The 18,668-nt window shown below is 58.2% G+C and overlaps 1 protein-coding gene across 5 annotated transcripts in view; it reads right to left on the bottom strand.

Moving 5' to 3' along the window:
* Nucleotides 1–185: 185 nt before the first annotated feature.
* Nucleotides 186–18,668, bottom strand: part of STARD8 (StAR related lipid transfer domain containing 8) — a 65,891-nt gene continuing 47,408 nt past the window's right edge. For 4 of the 5 annotated variants that reach the window (XM_068157598.1, XM_068157602.1, XM_068157599.1 and 1 more), the window contains 13 exons: nt 17,299–17,370; nt 16,051–16,132; nt 13,137–13,200; nt 10,832–12,204; nt 7,271–7,444; nt 6,665–6,824; nt 5,965–6,163; nt 4,822–5,032; nt 4,478–4,592; nt 3,906–4,121; nt 3,280–3,497; nt 2,606–2,782; nt 186–2,020 (listed from right to left, as the gene is read on the bottom strand). In XM_068157598.1, coding sequence (XP_068013699.1) covers nt 1,903–2,020; nt 2,606–2,782; nt 3,280–3,497; nt 3,906–4,121; nt 4,478–4,592; nt 4,822–5,032; nt 5,965–6,163; nt 6,665–6,824; nt 7,271–7,444; nt 10,832–12,204; nt 13,137–13,200; nt 16,051–16,132; nt 17,299–17,370 — 3,179 coding nt within the window. In that variant the 3' untranslated portion in view covers nt 186–1,902. Of the gene's footprint in view, nt 2,021–2,605; nt 2,783–3,279; nt 3,498–3,905; nt 4,122–4,477; nt 4,593–4,821; nt 5,033–5,964; nt 6,164–6,664; nt 6,825–7,270; nt 7,445–10,831; nt 12,205–13,136; nt 13,201–14,042; nt 14,245–16,050; nt 16,133–17,298; nt 17,371–18,668 lie in introns of those variants that run through there. The other variant, XM_068157601.1, reaches the window with a different exon arrangement.

Raw genomic sequence — 18,668 nt, 5'->3', positions numbered from 1 at the left:
CAGCCCTGGGAGGCTCCCGTGGCGGGAGAACTGCTAAGCATGGAGGTGTCCTCAGCGGCCAGCAGAGTTCGTTAGTACTTTATTAATCACATGGAGGGGAAGAGCAGCCCCAGTCCAAGTCGAGGAAGCTGTTGGTTGCAGTTGATACAAACCAGGAGTCCCTTTAAATACAAAAGGCAAGTCTCTGAAGTGAGCATGGCTGGGCCCTGAGCCCCACCACCAGAGTTATATATTAATATTCCAACTGTACAAGTATTTATAGGTAGGAAAAAAAAACACCAAACCCAACAAAAAACAAAGAGAAGAGAGAAACATCTACAAAAATAGGAGGAGGGGGGAAAAAAACATCACTCCCCTAAACATTAGTTATATTTTTATATATATATATATAAAATAGAATATATATATATATATAAACACAGAAGAGAGGCCAAGTTGCTTTGTGTTGGTTGGTTGTGGTGTGGTTTGCTTTCCCCCTCCCTCACCATCACCATCACCATCACCCCCCCCCCCCACAAGAGGCACAGAAAGGAGGTGTGATGCCACAAGTGACACCAGGAAAGGGCCTGGCACGTGGGTGCTGTGGTCTTTCCAGTTGGAATGACGTCCAGTGACTTGGGCTCCTGCCTGAAAGGAGGAACCAGGTCGGTTCTGGGGGCTGTTAGGGGTGGTGGATGGTTTCTCCGCCGAGGAAAGGAGGGATGGGAAGGGAGTAGTGTTAGGGAGGCAGCGCTGCACCCAGGATGGGCATGGACTGTGCCATGTGTAGCTGCTCAAAGAGGGGTGAGTCCAGGACAACCCCACCACCCCACCTTACTGCAGAGGACACGACAGGGGTTTGGCCCAGCTTGGGCTACCATGCTTTGCTTGTATCATTCCCTCCTTAGTGGGGACAATCACAGCCCTTCAGCGTGCTCATCCTGCCTGGGGCAGAGCTTCCAGCCCAGAACCCTGCCATGCTACAGCCAGTGCCACTATGACCTCCTTCCCTCTCCTGCACACTGCAACATCAACCTCCATGGGGGCTGCCATGATAGCTGTGTCCCTTCCTCCTTGTACCTGCTCCAGGGGAGAATTGCCTTTTTCCAGCTTGAAGCCAACTCCAAGGGCAGCTGCTCTGGGGCTCTAGGCAGGTCCTGCCCCCTCCCCAAATGATGGGTCAGCTGATTTACAGGGGCAGACTTGGTTTGGAGCATCAGCCAGCCAGCCCCCACTAAAACCCAGTGCACAGGAGAGGGCTTTTGCTGAGTATGGGCAAGGCATGGGCTGAGAGGGCTTTGTCTTCTCTGAACTTTGACACCAAAGGTGCAACAGGTTCCTTCTGCTGCTCAACACGGGCTGGCACTTGAGGCTGACCTAGAGATCCACATGTAGACCTCTTCTCCCAGACCAGCAGCTTCTTCCACTACCTGACAGCTTCTCACCATGACTCCTGACTGCCCCTGTATTCACAATCCCCTCCCTCACTGCCCATCCCTTCACTTCCCAACCCAGCACTGCGACCTACAGACATGGTACTGTCCTCCTCGCTTCGCTCCATGCACCTTCTGCTCCCACACCTCATGGAGGACCAGCTCAACCCGGGCCAGCCACTGGCCAGCCCTGCTTCCCAGGCTGCTCCCCGGGGTCCTCCCATAGCCACTCTCCTTCCCTCTGCTCACCAGCCTTCCTGCAGAGACCACAGGCTGCAGGGCTTCGCCTCTACAAGGGGTGGCTGAAGCAGCAACCGGGATGGTGGGATGGGGAATGGCCAGTCCAGGGTGAAAGGATGCTCAGCAGGATGGGAGCACACCAGGCCCCCTCTCCACGGCCAGCTGCCCAGGCTGTGCTCCCCACTGAGAGCCCCAGCACAGATCCACCGGCAAGTCCATGTCAGACAGGTCAGAGCATCTTCCCTGTGCCTCAGATCTTTGTCTCAGGGCCGTTGGGACTCAGGACTGGGAAGGAGTCTCGGATCCTTGCCAGCTCCATGGCACAGAGGTGGCCAAAGACCTTGTTGTACCACTCGGGAGACCGGCCCCTAGAGAAGGGAAGAGGCAGAAGGAGCATGAGCAGGCAGAAGAGACCCCAGCAAGGGCCATGGAGCAGCCTGGGGCCAGGCCCTCAGCATACCTCCAGCCATAATGGACCAGCACATTATGACAGAAAAGGGAACATGCCTCCCTCACCCCCTGCTGCAGACGCTGGGGACAACGAGGGACTTATCTGTGACCCACCTGGGCTTGCACCAGCCCAGAGTGACAACCAGAGTCATGCATCAGCCCACCCTTACCCCACTACAGCCCAGCATGGCCCACCACTGAGAGCAGAGTGTGACCTCCATGCTTTCAGCTGAAGCTTTAAGGGACTTGCTGCTGCACTTGGAGCTGCTGGAGGAGCCACCAGCACTGCAAGCCTCGGCTGGAGGCTCCTCTCCAAGTCAGCTGGCAACTAAAACCTAGCCCCAGACCCTCACCCCCTTCCCTTGGGGCAGGCAAGCATCACGCTACCTGAGCTGCAGCCGAGCCAGGTAAGCAATGAGAGAGCAGCTCCTGGGTGCCACCAGCACCTGCTGATGCAAAGCCCTCCCTGCCGGGTGACACATCCCCACCCAGGGTCTCCTCACCTGAGGTCAGCTCTGCAGATGTGGGTCACTTTGGAGCGGCCCATGGTGCTGGGCTCAATGAGGTACTGGGAGGTCAGGATGATGGCTTTGACACCTCCTTCCACTGGCATCTTGTCGTGCTCCACCGAGATGGAGACGAGCAGGCAGGTTCCCCGGGGCAGGTCCGTGTGCCAGCGCCTGCACGACAGAGCGGCCCTGCTCAGCCCCCAGCCCTGCTCAGCCCCCAGCCCTGCTCAGCCCCCAGCCCTGCCTGCCCACAGCCCTGTCCGCCCACAGCCCCTGCCCAGACCTCAGGGCCCACAGCAAGAGCAGGGCACCAGGGCCCCTGCAAAGCCCACCAAACCAAGTCTCTTCTCCCAGGCAATCAGTGGCAGAATAAGAGGACAGAGTCTCAAGCTGCACCAGGGGAAGTTTAGGCTGGGGGTGAGGAGAAAGTTCTTCCCAGCAAGAGAGATTGGCCATTGGGATGTGCTGCCCAGGGAGGTGGTGGAGTCACCATCCCTGGAAGGGTTCAAAAACGGCTTGGATGTGGCACTTGGAGCCATGGTTTAGTTGTCATGAGGTGTTGGGTATTAGGTAACAGGTTGGACTTGACCTCTGAGGTCTTTCCCAACCTGGTTGATCCCGTGATTCTGTAAGAGCAGACCCTCCCAGCCGCCCCTGCCCGCCCTCACCGGAGCACCACGCAGTCCCTGCGCGGGTGCGGGGCCATGCTGTCCGTGACGTAGTGGTAGACCTCCATGTTCTTGTCCAGGGCCTCCACCACCTTGCTCTGTAGCAGGTCCTCATCCCAGAGGTGACGCTCCCGAAGCACCCTGTGCAGCACCGTGGCGGGAGGAGCCTCGATGTCCGTGGAGACCTTCCACAAGCGCAGGGGGTGCCCGTCCCCAACCTGACGGGATGAGGCTTAGGGTCAGGCAAGCTCGCTGGGGGTATCCCCACAGTGTGAACCCCCTGAGCAGCTTCATGGACGGCTTGCACTGCCACAGAGGCGTGCCAACCACATCTGCTTGCTTGGGATGGGAGCTGCTGGAGATGGGCTGGATGCAGGCAACCAGCTCCTCTGCTAATAGCAGCACAGTGGGCTCTCTGACAGGAGCCTCCATCCCAGAGCTGTCCATCTCTCAGCCCCTCCTCTGCCTAGGGAAGGGGTTGCTGATCCCTTATCAAATAGGAGGACAAGCACCAAGGGGTTGCAAGCAGGTCAGAAGGTGCCCACAGGACTCGTGGCTCCCAGGGGCCAGGCCCATACACACTTCCCCACGTGACTCCAAGCCCCCCTCCTCACAGCAGCATTTACCTTTTTGCAGGAGAGCTCTGTGTTCAGGGGCCCTGGGGTGCTCAGCCACCCCTTGAATTTCTCTGATGACTCTTTGAGCAGGTTCTGGATGCTCTGCTCGAAGTAGGAGTGTAGATCCTTGCTTTCCCCTTGACACACAAAGTCAGTCAGGGGATGAGGATAAGCATCTGCTGCCATGTAAGAGCTGCTCAACTGGAGCAAGATGTCGTGGGAAACCTACAAGTCAAGAGATCATACAGGTCTTCAGAAAGCTAGAGAGATGCTATGTGGACTTTGTGAGTTGTCCTGGGCAGATAGAAAACCACAACACCTCAATCACCAAGCAGGGAGGAAGATGGGAACAGCCTCCCTGGACAGAAGTCCTGCGGCTTGTGACCTGCACCACCACAAGCAGCTGGGATTCACTCCTGGAGCTGACCAAACACTGGCACCTGTGCTGCTAAGCTATGGGGAAGCTGAAGGGTGCCTCTTATCTCACCCCACACTGACTCTGCAATCTCAGAGAGGTCACATCCCCCATTGCAGCACATGGGGAGGGCAATACTGGGCTGGAACAGGCCACAGCCACCCACCTGGAACAGCTTCTTGCAGTCGGTGATCATGTGGGAGAGCCCCTGCGTCGCAGCCATGTTCTCATTGAGGTCCTTCTGGTCAGGCTTCCCCATGGTGCCCCTCTTGTGTATTGCCCTGAGGAGAAGCAGGCACAGGACCACATGGGCATTCTGCCCACCTCCAGCCCCCTATCCTTTGTGCCACAGAGCAAAGGACCCCCCCCAGCATAGCAGAGCAGAGAGCTGAGGAGCTGCGTGAGAGCATGTGCTCCCACCGCGCCTCATCCAGCAGGGAGAGGGTAGGGGTGGTGGGGCACAGGGGCTGCAGGAAGGCTGGGGAGGCCAGAGCTCGGGCCAGCCCTCACCTCGGAGAGGTGCTTTCCTTCTTGGACACGTTGAGGTGGAAGATGGAGGGGGCCAGGCACACGGCCAGGTTGCCAGCGGTCATCTGGTTCTCCTGGGCAGAGGCGATGTCGCTGAGGAAGTAGAGCAGGGTCTGCAGCACCTCCCGGTTCTCGTCCGGCATCAGGATCACGGCCGCCTGCACCGCCTGCAGCCGCTGCTCCTTGGAGACGACTGCGGGCACAGGGCCAGGCAGGTGGGTCAGCAGCTCCATCCCCACCACCCATCCCCTCCCCCTGAGACCCCAGCTTTCCACCCCAGCTTTCCACCCCAGCTTTCCACCCCAGCCCAGCGCTCACGCTGGTAGCTTTAGGCTGTGCCCAGAAAATCTGCCACAGATCTTGAGCAGAAAGTGACAGAATGTAAATAAATGACCACTGGATGGAAAAGGGAAAACAATGAGGAGGTCTAAGTCATCCCATTGGTCTGACTACTGAAGTTCAAGAGGGACAGGGATCTGCTAGAGAGAGTCCAATAGAGAGCTGCCAGGATGATTAGGGGACTGGAGCACTGCCCTGTGAGGGGAGGCTGAGAGCCCTGGGGCTGTTTAGCCTGGAGAAGACTGAGAGGGGATCTGATCAATGTCTATAAACATCTGAGGGCTGGGGGTCAAGAGGGAGAGGACAGGCTCTTCTCAGTTGCATCCTGTGATAGGACAAGGAGCAGTGGATATAAACTATAGCACAGGAGAAACATGAGGAGGAACTCCTTCACTGTGAGGGTCACAGGGTACAGGAACAGATTCTCCAGAGGGGCTGTGGAGTCTCCTTCTCTGGAGACTGTCAAGACCCATCTGGATGTGCAGCCAAAGCTCCCTGTTCAGCCATGCAGGTCTCCTTCCTCACCAGCTCTCTTTTGGGACCTCAGGGGCTCTATTCCTGTGCCTTCCTTCTTAAGGGAAGGGCTGAGGTGGGGGGATGACAGCCCTCAATGTCCCCTTGTTCCTTCCCTGAACGACCATACCTGGAGATGGCCTTGCAGCACCCCCATGATCTCCTGTCTCCCACTGAGTAGCCCTGCAGCTCCCCTGCCATCCCCTTCCTGGGGGTGCCCTGTCCCCTGTGTGGCAGTGGCTCCCCTGGGTGTCCCCAGCCCACCACACTCACACTGGTAGATCTGCAGGAAGGTGTCTGTCAGCTTGCTGGTGAAGATGGGCTCGGGCAGGTCACGGAAATACTGCTTGAGCAGGTCGGCCACGTCGTAGGCAGACTGCCCCTCGTAGCTGACGTGCTCGGGGCTGCTCTCGTTCATGTGCCGCAGCGCCTGGATCCGAGACTTCACCCCTGACTTACGGAAGATGCCAACCTGCCAGGGAAAGCCTGGTTGGAGCTCAAGGGCGCAGCAGGCACCAACCCAGGAGGTGTTCAGGCTGCCAGCCTAGGAAGCCCCTTCCCCAAAGACCTCGCTGCGCTGCATCCCAAAGAAGAACCTTGAGTGATAGGTGGCTAAGGAGACACTGATGGGTGTGGGAACCCCACACCCATCAGCAGTCCTCTCCCTCCCCCAGGAGCCCCTGAAACAACCAACATCCCCTCCCCTTGCACTTCAGGCTCACTGCACCAGCACCCTTGGGTGGCTGGGCTACAGCCCCACCAGGAGACCTGAGGATGCTCAGGGTGACACAAGCCTGCAGGACCACCGTGCAGGGCAGTGCTACATCAGGGGGACATCTCCAACACTTTGCCCTCCCACTTCACCACAGCCAAGCACCACAAGAGGAGAACAAAGGACCCTGAGAGGAGAATAGAAAGGACCCTGAAAGCCACTTTTTCCCCCCCAAATCGCTGCCAGTGGCCATGGCCTCACCTGGTCCAGACAGCGGCTGCGGAGGTAGCGCATGGCCTGCTGGATGCTCTGCGGCAGGGGCTGCCCTGTCCGCTGCACGTTGACAACAGGGGGCACCCCAAAAACTGCCTTGTCCCTGTAGTCAGGGACTTTGCTTCTCTTCATGAACTTGGGCACAGTCCTGAGAGATGGGACAGACAGACAGACATCAGTGCAATGGCTCCCTCAGCACCACCTCACTGAGAAGAGCAGGACCCAGGCACCACACCACACATCCCAGCTTCTGCCCTGCTTTCAGCACAAGCAAGGCAGCTTCTGCACCTTCTGTTAAGTCAAAATGATCTGAAAGTTGGCTAAAATGGAACTCTCCATCCTGCTCTCTCACACTGCTGCAGCATTTCTAACACCTCACAGGCACCTGCAGCTCTCCTGGATGCCCTGGAGTCAGCCCCCAGCTCACACCTGCACGATGCCCACAACCACGCAGAGCAAGGCCAGCTTTTGGTTCAGCCCTTTCCACTCCCCTCTCCACCACCACACAGAAGCTGCTCCAGGATGCAGGGCCTGGGCTGGGAGACAGCACCCACCACGCAGGAACCATCCTGATTCCCCTCCCCACCAGCTCACCACGTCCAGGCTTGCTTGTGGGGCACAGAGTACTTCTCCATGATGGCTGTGAGACGGAGCAGGGAGCACTTCTGGAGCAGGTTGAGCTGGGCAGAGGACTGGCGGTTGATCTCCAGGGAGGCAGAGGTCAGGCTGGGCCGGTGTGAGTTCTGGAAGCTGTGCCAACGCAGCTTTCTGCAGGGAAAGGCTGGTGGTGAGAGCTGGTGACCCCAGGGAAGGGCTGTTCCCTGCCCCATGGCACTCAGTGCTTTGGGGGAAGGTGCCAGCCCAGGGATCTCAATGCCAGCCCCAGTGCCAACAGTGCTGCTTCCTCCCCACAGGAGCTCAAACCCACTGCAAGGGTGCCAGGGAGAGTGAGATGTGTTCTCTTGCCTCAAAGGTCCTCTCCCTCCCCCAGGAGCCCCTGAAACAACCAACATCCCCTCCCCTTACATTGCAGCACCCTTGGGTGGCTGGGCTACAGCCCCACCAGGAGACCTGAGGAAGGTTCAGATGCTCAGGGTGACACAAGCCTGCAGGACCACCATGCAGGACAATGCTGCATCCGGGGGACACCTCCAACACTTGTTTCCTCAAGAAGCAATGGTGCCCCAAGAAAGCAGCACTCTCTTGGGAGCCTGCCAAAACCTGTCCCAGGCTTGTGAAGCTCTGCAAAGGCTCCTGCCCAGCTTTTCTGGGGCCTCTTCAAGCCTGGAAGGGCACAAGGGACATTCCTAGGTGACAAAAGAATCCCCATGTCTGCCTAGAGGCGCATCACCCTCCAGCACCAGCCCAGCAGAAATCCAGAGAGTTTTCCAGGGAAAGCACAAGGGAGCACTGAAGCTTCCTTTGATTAGTAAATCAAAACCCATTTGGTTAGGGTCCATGCAGGCAGAGAGGGAGGTCACTGCTTGGACACAGCAGGAGCAGGCAGCAGGGCTGGCAGCCAGCAGAGTGCAGCAGGCAGCAGAGAGCAGCAGGCAGCAGAGAGCAGCAGGCAGCAGAGTGCAGCAGCCAGCAGAGAGCAGCAGGCAGCAGAGAGCAGCAGGCAGCAGAGTGCAGCAGCCAGCAGAGAGCAGCAGGCAGCAGAGAGCAGCAGGCAGCAGAGTGCAGCAGGCAGCAGAGAGCAGCAGCCAGCAGAGAGCAGCAGGCAGCAGAGAGCAGCAGGCAGCAGAGTGCAGCAGGCAGCAGAGAGCAGCAGGCAGCAGAGAGCAGCAGCCAGGAGAGAGCAGCAGGCAGCAGAGTGCAGCAGCCAGCAGAGAGCAGCAGGCAGCAGAGTGCAGCAGGCAGCAGAGAGCAGCAGGCAGCAGAGAGAGAGCAGGCAGCAGAGAGCAGCAGCCAGCAGAGAGCAGCAGGCAGTAGAGTGCAGCAGGCAGCAGAGAGCAGCAGGCAGCAGAGTGCAGCAGCCAGCAGAGAGCAGCAGCCAGCAGAGAGCAGCAGCCAGCAGAGAGCAGCAGGCAGCAGAGTGCAGCAGGCAGCAGAGTGCAGCAGCCAGCAGAGAGCAGCAGGCAGCAGAGAGCAGCAGGCAGCAGAGTGCAGCAGGCAGCAGAGAGCAGCAGGCAGCAGAGAGCAGCAGCCAGGAGAGAGCAGCAGGCAGCAGAGTGCAGCAGCCAGCAGAGAGCAGCAGGCGGCAGCAGAGAGCAGCAGGCAGCAGAGTGCAGCAGGCAGCAGAGAGCAGCAGGCAGCAGAGAGAGAGCAGGCAGCAGAGAGCAGCAGCCAGCAGAGAGCAGCAGGCAGTAGAGTGCAGCAGGCAGCAGAGAGCAGCAGGCAGCAGAGTGCAGCAGCCAGCAGAGAGCAGCAGCCAGCAGAGAGCAGCAGCCAGCAGAGAGCAGCAGCCATCCGTGCTGAGCTTCCCTGCCTCCACCACACCATGGGGCTGGTCCACCAGCATCATCCTCCCTCCACTCACTTCTGCCACGAGGGTAAGAGCAAGCAGCCAGCCAGGGCTGGCAGGGCACTGGCCAGCAGCTCACCAGCTATTGGACATAGGTTGGGCACCCCTGCTGCAGAAGGGGAGGGCAGATGGGCTTATAGACATATAGAATTCAAGAGTTGATCTGCTGGAGGGTAGAGAGGCTCTGCAGAGAGACCTCGACAGGCTGGACAGATGGGCAGAGTCCAACGGCATGAGATTGAACACATCCAAGTGCCAGGTTCTGCACATTGGCCACAACAACCCCAGGCAGTGCTACAGGCTGGGGTCAGAGTGGCTGAGAGCAGCCAGGCAGAGAGGGACCTGGGGGTGCTGGTTGATGGTAGGCTTAACATGAGCCTGCAGTGTGCCCAGGCAGCCAAGAGGGCCAATGGCATCCTGGCCTGCATCAAGAGCAGTGTGGCCAGCAGGAGCAGGGAGGTCATTCTGCCCCTGTACACTGCACTGGTTAGGCCACACCTCGAGTACTGCGTCCAGTCCTGGGCCCCTCACTTTAGGAAGGAGGTTGACTTGCTGGAACGAGTCCAGAGAAGAGCAACAAAGTTGGTGAGGGGTTTGGAACACAGCCCTGTGAGGAGAGGCTGAGGGAGCTGGGGCTGCTTAGCCTGGAGAAGAGGAGACTCAGGGGTGACCTTATCACTCTCTACAACTACCTGAAGGGAGGTTGTAGACAGGCTGATGATGGTCTCTTCTCCCAGGCACCCAGTACCAGAACAAGAGGACACAGTCTCAGGCTGTGCCAGGGGAGGTTCAGGTTGGATGTTAGGAAGAAGTTCTACACAGAGAGAGTGATTGCCCATTGGAATGGGTTGCCCGGGGAGGTGGTGGAGTCGCCGTCATTGAAGGTGTTCAGAAGGAGACTTGACAGGGTGCTTGGTGCCATGGGTTAGCTGTTTGGGTGGGTTGGATTGGTTGATGGGTTGGACACGATGATCTTGAAGGTCTCTTCCAACCTGGTTTGGTTTATTCTAATAAAGGTTATTCTAATAAAGAATCGTTTTGGTTGCAAGACCTTTAAGATCATAAAGCCCAACTGTTACCCAGCACTCTCAGGTCACCATTATACCCTGTCCCTTAGCACCACATCTACACAGCTTTTAAAACCCCCTCCAGGGATGGGGACTCCACCACTGCCTTGGGCAGCCTGCTCCAGGCTTTGACAACCATTCCAGTGCAGAAATTGTTCCTCATGCCCAACCTAAACCCCCTTTGGCACAACCTGAGGCCATTTCCTCTTGTCCTATTGCTTGTTCCTTGGGAGGAGAGATCAACTCTCACCTCTCTCCAACCTTCTTCAGAGGGTTGTAGAGAGTGAAAAGATCTCTCCTGAGCCACCTTTTCTCCAGGCTGAACAACCCCATTTCCCTCAGACACTTCTCACAAGCCTGGAGCTCTAGCCCCTTCACCAGTTCATGACCCTCCTCTCGACACACTCCAGCCCCTCAATGTCCTTTATGGAGTGAGGGCTCCAAAACTGAGCCCAGCATTCGAGGTGTGACTTCACCAGTGCCAAGCACAGGGCTTGTGGTGGTCCTCTGGTCAGCGGCACCATGGCAGCTCCAGGACTGAGGCCTGCCCAGGCGCAGCAGAGGAGGGGAGGATACACAGCCCCTGCCCCGTTCCCAGCCCCGGTCCCAGCCCATCCTTACCGGCAGGGCCTGGTGAGCGACGCTCCCACCCCGGAGTCCCGGCGCTCCCGCACCTCGATCTCCTCAGCCTCGTTGAGGGAGTTGCCCGTGCTGTCAAAGTCACTGGTGGAGGTGCCAACGTCCGACATGGATCGCTCTTCAAAGTGCAGGTTGGAGGGCTCCCCTCCCGAGTCCGACTCTTCCTCCTCCTCCTCCTCCTCCTCCTCCTCTCCCCCCTCCTCCCCAGCCAGGTCGGGGGAGATGGCTTTATACCAGAGCTCCACCTTCTGCTGGAGCCCCCACATGTGCTGCAGGATGTCATCCAGGTTCTCGTAGGTCACCTCCCCGTCCTCCTTGCAGAACTCCTCGCTGCTGCCGAACTCGGGCACGTTGTCGTAGAGGCTGAGACGGCTGCCCAGGGAGCTGCAGGAGCCCCGGCGGTGCCGCGGCCGGCAGGAGAAGCTCCGAGGGGAGGACAAGCCCTCGCCGCTGCTGCTGCTGCCGCCCGCACCCAGCCCCGCGGCACCCTTCCCCGACTTCCAGTGGGCCAGGGAGCTGCCGCCCAAGGGACACAAGCTCTCGATGGAGAGGGATTTGGGGAAGGTGCCCGGCTTGTGGTCCCGGGGGATGTAGACCAGGCAGTTGCCGCGGTGCGCCTGCAGGGGCTGGCAGCTTCCCGCCGCCCAGTCTCCGCCGGCCGTGACAGCGCTGTCGTAGTCCTCCAGGTAGACCCCGCCGCGTTTCGGGTCAGAGCCCACCTTGTTCCCACCCGAGCCCAGCAGGCGGTTAGTCCTGTAGGATACCGAGAAGAAGCGTTTTTTGCCGTGGAAAGAGGCGGAGATGCCTTTTTTTGAGGAGCTGGTGGCCTTGGTGGCCGCGAGGTCCCCGTTGGTCTTGAGCGAACCCCATCCTGCTGCGGCTGCGAGGCTGCCGTGCGGGGCCGCCTTCTCGTCCGGGCTGCCTTTCTCCTTGTCCTTCCTTCGGAGGGACTCGATCCTCTTCAGGAAGCTGCGAGAGCGTCGCTTCTTTGGCTTCTCCTTGGAGCCCTTGTCGCAGGGCTTCTCCGGCAAGGACCGCTCGCTCAGGCTGCAGCTGGAGGTGGTGACGGCGGCGGCGGTGGCGTGGATGGGGGACGGGGGCCCGGGTGGCGCTGCCCCGACGCCCCCCGTGCTGCCCGCGCTGCCGGCGCTGTGCAGGGACACGGCCTCCGGGTTGGTGCTGAGGTCTGTGAGGATGCTCTCGCGGCTGGACACCGGCCGCATGCTGGAGCTCAGGACCTCGGAGCCCTGGGAGAGGACATCAACCGACCCCACCCGTGACCACCTCCTGCTGTCCCTTTGGAAAGCCCACCGGTCGCTGATGGCACATAGGTCTTCCTCCTCAGAGTCTTCATTCTATGGGCAGTTTGGAGCAGAGGACAAGCAATCAGTAGGAGCTGTGGAGGCTTGATGTGTCTCCCCTACCCCTGGCACCCAGAGGAAGGCACAGCCACCAGCATGGCCCCCAGTGGGGAATGAAGCATCATGCAGAGCCCTGGAAACAAGCCCTGGTCTTCTTCAGCAATGGAGGGCCCCAGGAGCCACCAGGCATCATTTGTATGGAATCACAGAACCATGGGATCATTTTGGTTGGAAAAGACCTTTTAGATCATTGAGTCCAACTGTTAACCCAGCACTGCCAGCTCACCACTAAACTATATCCCTGAACACCACACCTACACAGCTTTTAAACCCCTTCATGGCTTTTAAACCCCTCTGCCACTGCCCTAGGCAGCCTGTTCCAAGCTTTGACAACCCTTTTGGGGAAGAAATTGTTCCTCACATCCAACCTAAACCTCCCCTGCTGCAACCTGAGCCTGTTTCCAGCCAGCCTCCTTTTCACCAGACTAACCAACCCCAGTTTCCTCAGCTGCTCCTCACAAGACTTCTGCTCCAGACATCACCAGCTTCATTGCCCTTCTCTGGCCATGCTCCAGCACCTCAAGGTCCTCCTTATAGGGAGAGGCCCAAAACTGAGCCCTGTAGTTTAGGTGTGGTCTCACAAGTGCCAAGTACAGGGGGACAGTCCTGTTCTGGTCCTGCTGGCCATACTATAACTGATATAATTATTTTGCCATGTTCAAGGGCTGTAGTGCACCAGGGAAGGGAAGCTGCTGCTTCCAGGCTGCTTCTGGATATCCCACAGGCAGTGCTGACATCCCTGACATGCTCCATGCCCTGAGGCAGTCCTGGAGCGCAGTGGGGCTATCACTGACCACAGGATTGCTGTGAACACATTGCCCCACATCCCTCAGCCCCCCAGCTGCCCTTCATTACCCAGGGCCTACCTGTTTACGCTGAAAGTGGACTTCCAGCTTCATGGAGGCACATGTGTTCAGGGTCATCAGCCTCCTGCAAGAAACAAGAGAGGCTTTACCCCAGTCCTGGTCCCCACAGCGCTGATTTTCCTCTTTTTTTCTACTGTTTCTGTCTTAGAGCCCCTATTGTGACTCACCTGTCCCCCAGCAGCTGCAGCTCCAGGGATCAGGGGGACATGTGAAGCCCAGCACAGCTCCAAGAGTCCTGCAGGCACCCACACCTGGCTGCCACCCACCCAGGCACCCAATCACAGGAACCTTGGGCTTTGCAGCCAAGGGGTGAAACTGCTCAAGTGGTACAAGCCCTTGGTTGTGAGCCAGCAAGGATTTTGCAAGCCCAGCCATTCCCCACACAAGCACTGGGACACCCTGGCTGTGCCCAAACACCAGCAGCCAGCCCAGCACCGCGTATGTGCTCTCTCACAGCCACAGCACCAAAGCATGCCCATCTCCCACCATTCCAGCACCACATGGGTGCTGGCCACCTCTCCAGTGGCATTTGCCGTGCATCCTGGCACCTTCCACATGTTGTGGGTTTGCCTTGGCCATGAGCTGGCCCCACAGACTGCTGAGGGGTCAGCCACATCCCCCACTCCACTGCCCATGGAGGAGCAGCCCAGTTCCAAGGGCTGCCAGGGGTGCTGCTATTGCCAAGGGTCAGGGCTGGCCCTCTCCAGGCCCTTCACTTTTCTCTCACCTACAGCTCAGGCCTTGGCTGTTTCTTCTTTATGCAAGCCATTGAAGCTCCAATTAATTCACTTTAATTAGCACCCCCATGAGCACTACAACAGGCACTTCTGTTCCAGCCTGCAAATACCAACTGCACAGCCAGAAAGCAAATCTCAGGGACAAAAACTTGACTAATGCTCCACTTACAATCCCTCTGGAATGTCCCCCAGCCAACAGTGTGGTCCTGCAGCAGGATTCAATGCAGTCTCCTAGCAGAGGGAGTGAGAAGGGAGCACAGCTTGCTAGTGGGGGAGAGAACACATCCAGGGGATCCTTTTGGGTTTTTGGAAGAATTGGAAGAATTTTCCAGCGTTCTTTTAGACCTTTTTGCTATCCAGACGCTGCACAGGGACACCTCAGGGACCCAGAGACACCACAGGGAGGACTAGGACATTCCTGCCCAACCACACTGGTCCAGCACAGGGCTCTCAAAGCCATCCTGAGAGCAGGCAGGGATGACCTGTTTTGCTTATTAGAGCAAAACAACCTCAGATGTTCCTGTGGCCATCCAGGTGATGACAAAGGGACCTGAAAGCTCAGAGAGGGCAGGGTGGTCAAAGACCTCTCTTCACCTCTTGCCCTGCTGAGACCACTGGGAGGGGAAACCAAGAGCTCAGTGGGAAGCAGCACAGGAGATCCCCTCCTGCCCAGCACAGCAACCTCACTGCTGGAACAACAAATAATAAGTACCAGACCCTTTTCCATCCCTGCTCTGCTCTGCTGGGAGCAGTGTGTGGGAGGCAGCGCTCGTTCCTCGGCGCGGAGTCAGCGCGGGGGCACAGGCGCAGCGCTGTGGCCCAAAAGCCACGGCAAGGCTGAGTCACTGCGTGCCAGCCCGACACAAAACCCATCCAGGCAGACAGACCATCTGGACAGACAGCCTTTCTGGACACACAGCCCATCCAGGGCCAGGGGGGTCCCTGTTTTGGGTGTTAGGTGTTGTGGCGGCTGGCAGCGCTGGGATGCCTCCCCCCCGCCAAAGACACGCTGCCTGCCCACGGCCCCGCGGCATCTCCCGGAGCTATTTTGAGCCCTGCTGCTGCAGGGGTAGCCATGTCCTGGTGGAAAATGTTCAGGAGGGCTGTGTTGCCAGGCACCAGCACGACCAACGTCACACAAAGCCAGCAAGCACTTGTGAGGGCAGGAATCCAGCCCGGCGCTTGTCTGGGGAAGGAGCCACCAGCAGAGGCTTCACCTGCACAGAATGAACCCCACCGCGAGCTGACAGCTCCCAAAGCCTCACCCTGAGCAGCAGCAGCTCCTAATGACCTGCACAAAGTGCTAATTAGCAGCACTGAGATGTTCACAGAGCCCAGCAGACCCCTTGCTGTGTGTTCTCTCCCTCTCGCAGGTGGCACATAGCTGGTGACTGAGGGAAACTCAGTCCATGGACGTGATTTCATCCATGAGCACTTTGAGCTGCATCTGCCTTACACCAGCAGCCAAGCAAGGCCCCCTCACTGACTCAGAGATGTGGTTTCCAAACTCTGCTTTGCTCTCAGAGACATTACAAAGCATCCTTGCACAATAAAGCAACATAACCTATACCCTGAGCAGACACGGTTCCTCCCTGGAACCTTGGGCACTGATGGTGGAAGGGGAGAGTGTGGACAGATCTGGGTCAGACCCAGCAGAACTGGGACCCAGCAGAACTGGGTCAGACCCAGCAGAACTGGGACCCAGCAGTACTGGGACCCAGCAGTACTGGGACCCAGCAGAACTGGGTCAGACCCAGCAGAACTGCGTCTCTCTTGGCTGTTTTGCAGTTCAGCACTGATCAGCTCATTTCTAATGGAGCTTTAGGGGCTAATTACCCAAGCATGAAATTAAAACCCAGCCTGAAAGTCAGATGAAGAGAAGAATGGGAAATGCTTCTGCTCTCCAGGACCTCTGTGTTCAGAGCAAAACTGCTGTCACTTCCCTGGCACCACCCAACAACCTGCCATGCTGTCTCACTTGAAAGACCAATGCACACATCAATACTTACCCATTCCAAAAGCCTAAAGACTCCTTGTTCCAGAGGCAGTGACAGCACCAGGCAGGCTCTGAGTGGCAGCCAGGATGCACACTGAGCACCCAACAGCATCCCACCAGCTGTGGGCAGCCACCCTGAAGCCCCCAGCTGCAGCAGTGAAAGGGTGTGAGGGTGAGTTACCTGCACAGGGATTTGAGGGAGTCCTGGTCCAGGAAGCTGTGGTCCTTCTTCACAGCACCGATGTCGAGAGGGAATAAGGAGTCTGGGGAGGCAAGTGAGAGGAAAATCAGTGGTTTCCCTCCAAGCCAGACACTTCAGCAGGCACAAGGGATGGTGGAAAGCACAGGGGGGAGCAAAAGGAGGAAGGACACCAAGGATGGAGAGCTGTTAATGAAGCTTTCGAGTGTGGTTACCAGCTGGGGAGAAAAACAGAATGAAACACTTGGAGGATGTGGAAAGCTTTGCACAAAGAGGCTGGAAAAGGGTCAGTTTATTCTTAGACCAGCGCCCAGCACCGAATCCTCACCCCTCAGGCTGCAAGAACTGCTGGGGAGCAGCACCTGGGCCCGGGTGTCCCAGCAGGAACCCTGCTGGTCCTTGCACGTGGCTGTGCGAGGCCTTTGCCCCCCAAAATAGCAACCAGAGGCAAACAGGCAGCCTGTAAAGCCATCAGTGGGGGGTGAGAGCGTGGCTCCTGTGCACGTGTGGCGGGGGGCGGTGGAAGTGCCCGGCTGAACAATGGCCACCGCCCCGGCCCACCGCAGACCTGGCTTCCCGCCATTGTCCCGGCCAGCTGCGGCGATCGCGCCGCGGCAGCCGCCCCCCGGCACGGGCCAGCCATCCCACCACGGGGCACAGCTGCAGGGGACACCCACCGCCAGCCACCCCTGGGGGCATGGCAGAGGCAGGTCTGTTAGGGGGTCTGCCCGCCTCCTGCACCCCAGGGACGTGATCCGCCCCAGGCGAGCCCTGCTGCGTCCTCACAAGGAGCAGAATTGCTCCCAGAGAGCAGCCGAGGGCAGGGCAGGAGCTGCTGGATGTGTCAGCAGAGGAGGAGGGAGGAAAGTCTCCCTCCCTGCGTTACCTACCCGGGCTGCCTCTGGGCTCCCACCCACGGCAAACACTCAGCCAGCTCCTGAGGAGCCGAGGGCTCTCCAAAGCCCTGGCTGGAGCTGCCACCCCGGGGACTCCTCATGGCCCTGCCCAAAGGGGAAAAGTTCAGGAATGCAGAAAAGTTGACGGCATGGCCAGCTCTCCAGGCCACAGCCAAGGCTGAGGGCTTAAACTTTTAACACATGATCACATCACTAGTAAACAGCCCTCTTCGTCTCCTCTCCCCCCCGAAGAGCTTCGTCAGCGCTCTCAGCAGCCACCCCGGGTTGGGACACAGCGCAGGCATCAGGGTCGGCAGGCGGAGGGAGCTCTCACCTTCGTACAGCTGGGCATACTGGGGGAAGCCTGCTGCTCGCAGCCAGGCACAAGCTTTCTTGGCTTCGATTTCTGAAAGAAAGCAAAGAACTGGCTTAAGAATCCCATCTGGCACCAACAACATTCCCTGGAGCAGCAGCCGCTCCCTGCCAGCTCCTGAGCATCCCACCTGGCAGCAGTGATGCTCTCCAGAGCCACAACCTGCTCCCCTCCAGCTCCTGAGCATCCCACCTGGCAGCAGTGATGCTCTCCAGAGCCACAACCTGCTCCCCTCCAGCTCCTGAGCATCCCACCTGGCAGCAGTGACGCTCCCCAGAGCCACAACCTGCTCCCCTCCAGCTCCTGAGCATCCCACCTGGCAGCAGTGACGCTCCCCAGAGCCACAATCTGCTCCCCTCCAGCTCCTGAGCATCCCACCTGGCAGCAGTGATGCTCCCCAGAGCCACAACCTGCTCCCCTCCAGCTCCTGATCCCATATTCCATGTGCACAAAATCCAGGCTCAGAAATAGGAGCTGGGTCATGCTGGTGGACAGGGATACTGTGCACAGAGTAGAGGTTTCAGCCCAAGGGAGCAGAAAGCACTTGCTTTAGCCTCCCTGCTAGCAGAAGGCAAAGAGAGGGAGGTAAGGTAGGAGTGACAAGGCTGCAAGACAGGATTATAACCTCCTAATGGAACAGTTCATCTCTGAACCCACCAAAGCAAACACAGCACTGTGCCAGGCAAGGGAGGAAGATCTCTGGTTTTAATAATTAATTCCAAGCTCATCCAAGCTTCAGGCTGGTCACTTTTGCAAACATCCTCCTGAGAAGCCTGCCAAACAAACCTTTTCTTCTCCCTCCTCCTTCCCCTTTCCCATCACCCCACCTCTTCCTTCAAGCTGGCAGGCACCAAAACCCTGATGATTTCCTACACCCCCTGCCTGGCTGGCTCCCACCCCTCACACACAGTCCAGCCCTTGCCCCTCCAGCAGCCCACACCATTTTCTGGGAACCTTCTCAAATTCACACAACTTGAGGGAAGACAAGCCCAAAGCTCAGGCTGCCAAAGCAAGCTGCTGCCTGCTGTCAGTCTGCTGTGGTTTATACTCCTGAGAGTGACAAACGTTTGACCTCAGGGGTAGAAAATGTGATGGCAGTTTCTGGGAGGCACCACCCAGCGCAGACTGGACCAAGGCTGGAGCCACCCAGAGCAGACTTCAGTGAAACACCCCAATTTCATCACCAGCCTCAGCCCAGAGCTCTGCCTGAATTTCCAATTACAAAGATAGAGCAAGGGACAAAAATAAAAGCTCCAAACAAGCAGTTCAGTTAAGGACAGGACCAAACCAAAACCCTGGACCCAAATACTTTGGAAGAAGTTTTGGAAGGA

Source organism: Melanerpes formicivorus, unplaced genomic scaffold (genome assembly GCF_026170545.1).
Source record: "Melanerpes formicivorus ecotype bairdi unplaced genomic scaffold, bMelFor1.0.p_v2 SCAF_37, whole genome shotgun sequence".
In the NCBI taxonomy this organism is placed as follows: domain Eukaryota; kingdom Metazoa; phylum Chordata; class Aves; order Piciformes; family Picidae; genus Melanerpes; species Melanerpes formicivorus.
The sequence above is the reverse complement of the archived record's forward strand: the minus strand, read 5'-3'. Positions and strand labels throughout refer to the sequence as shown.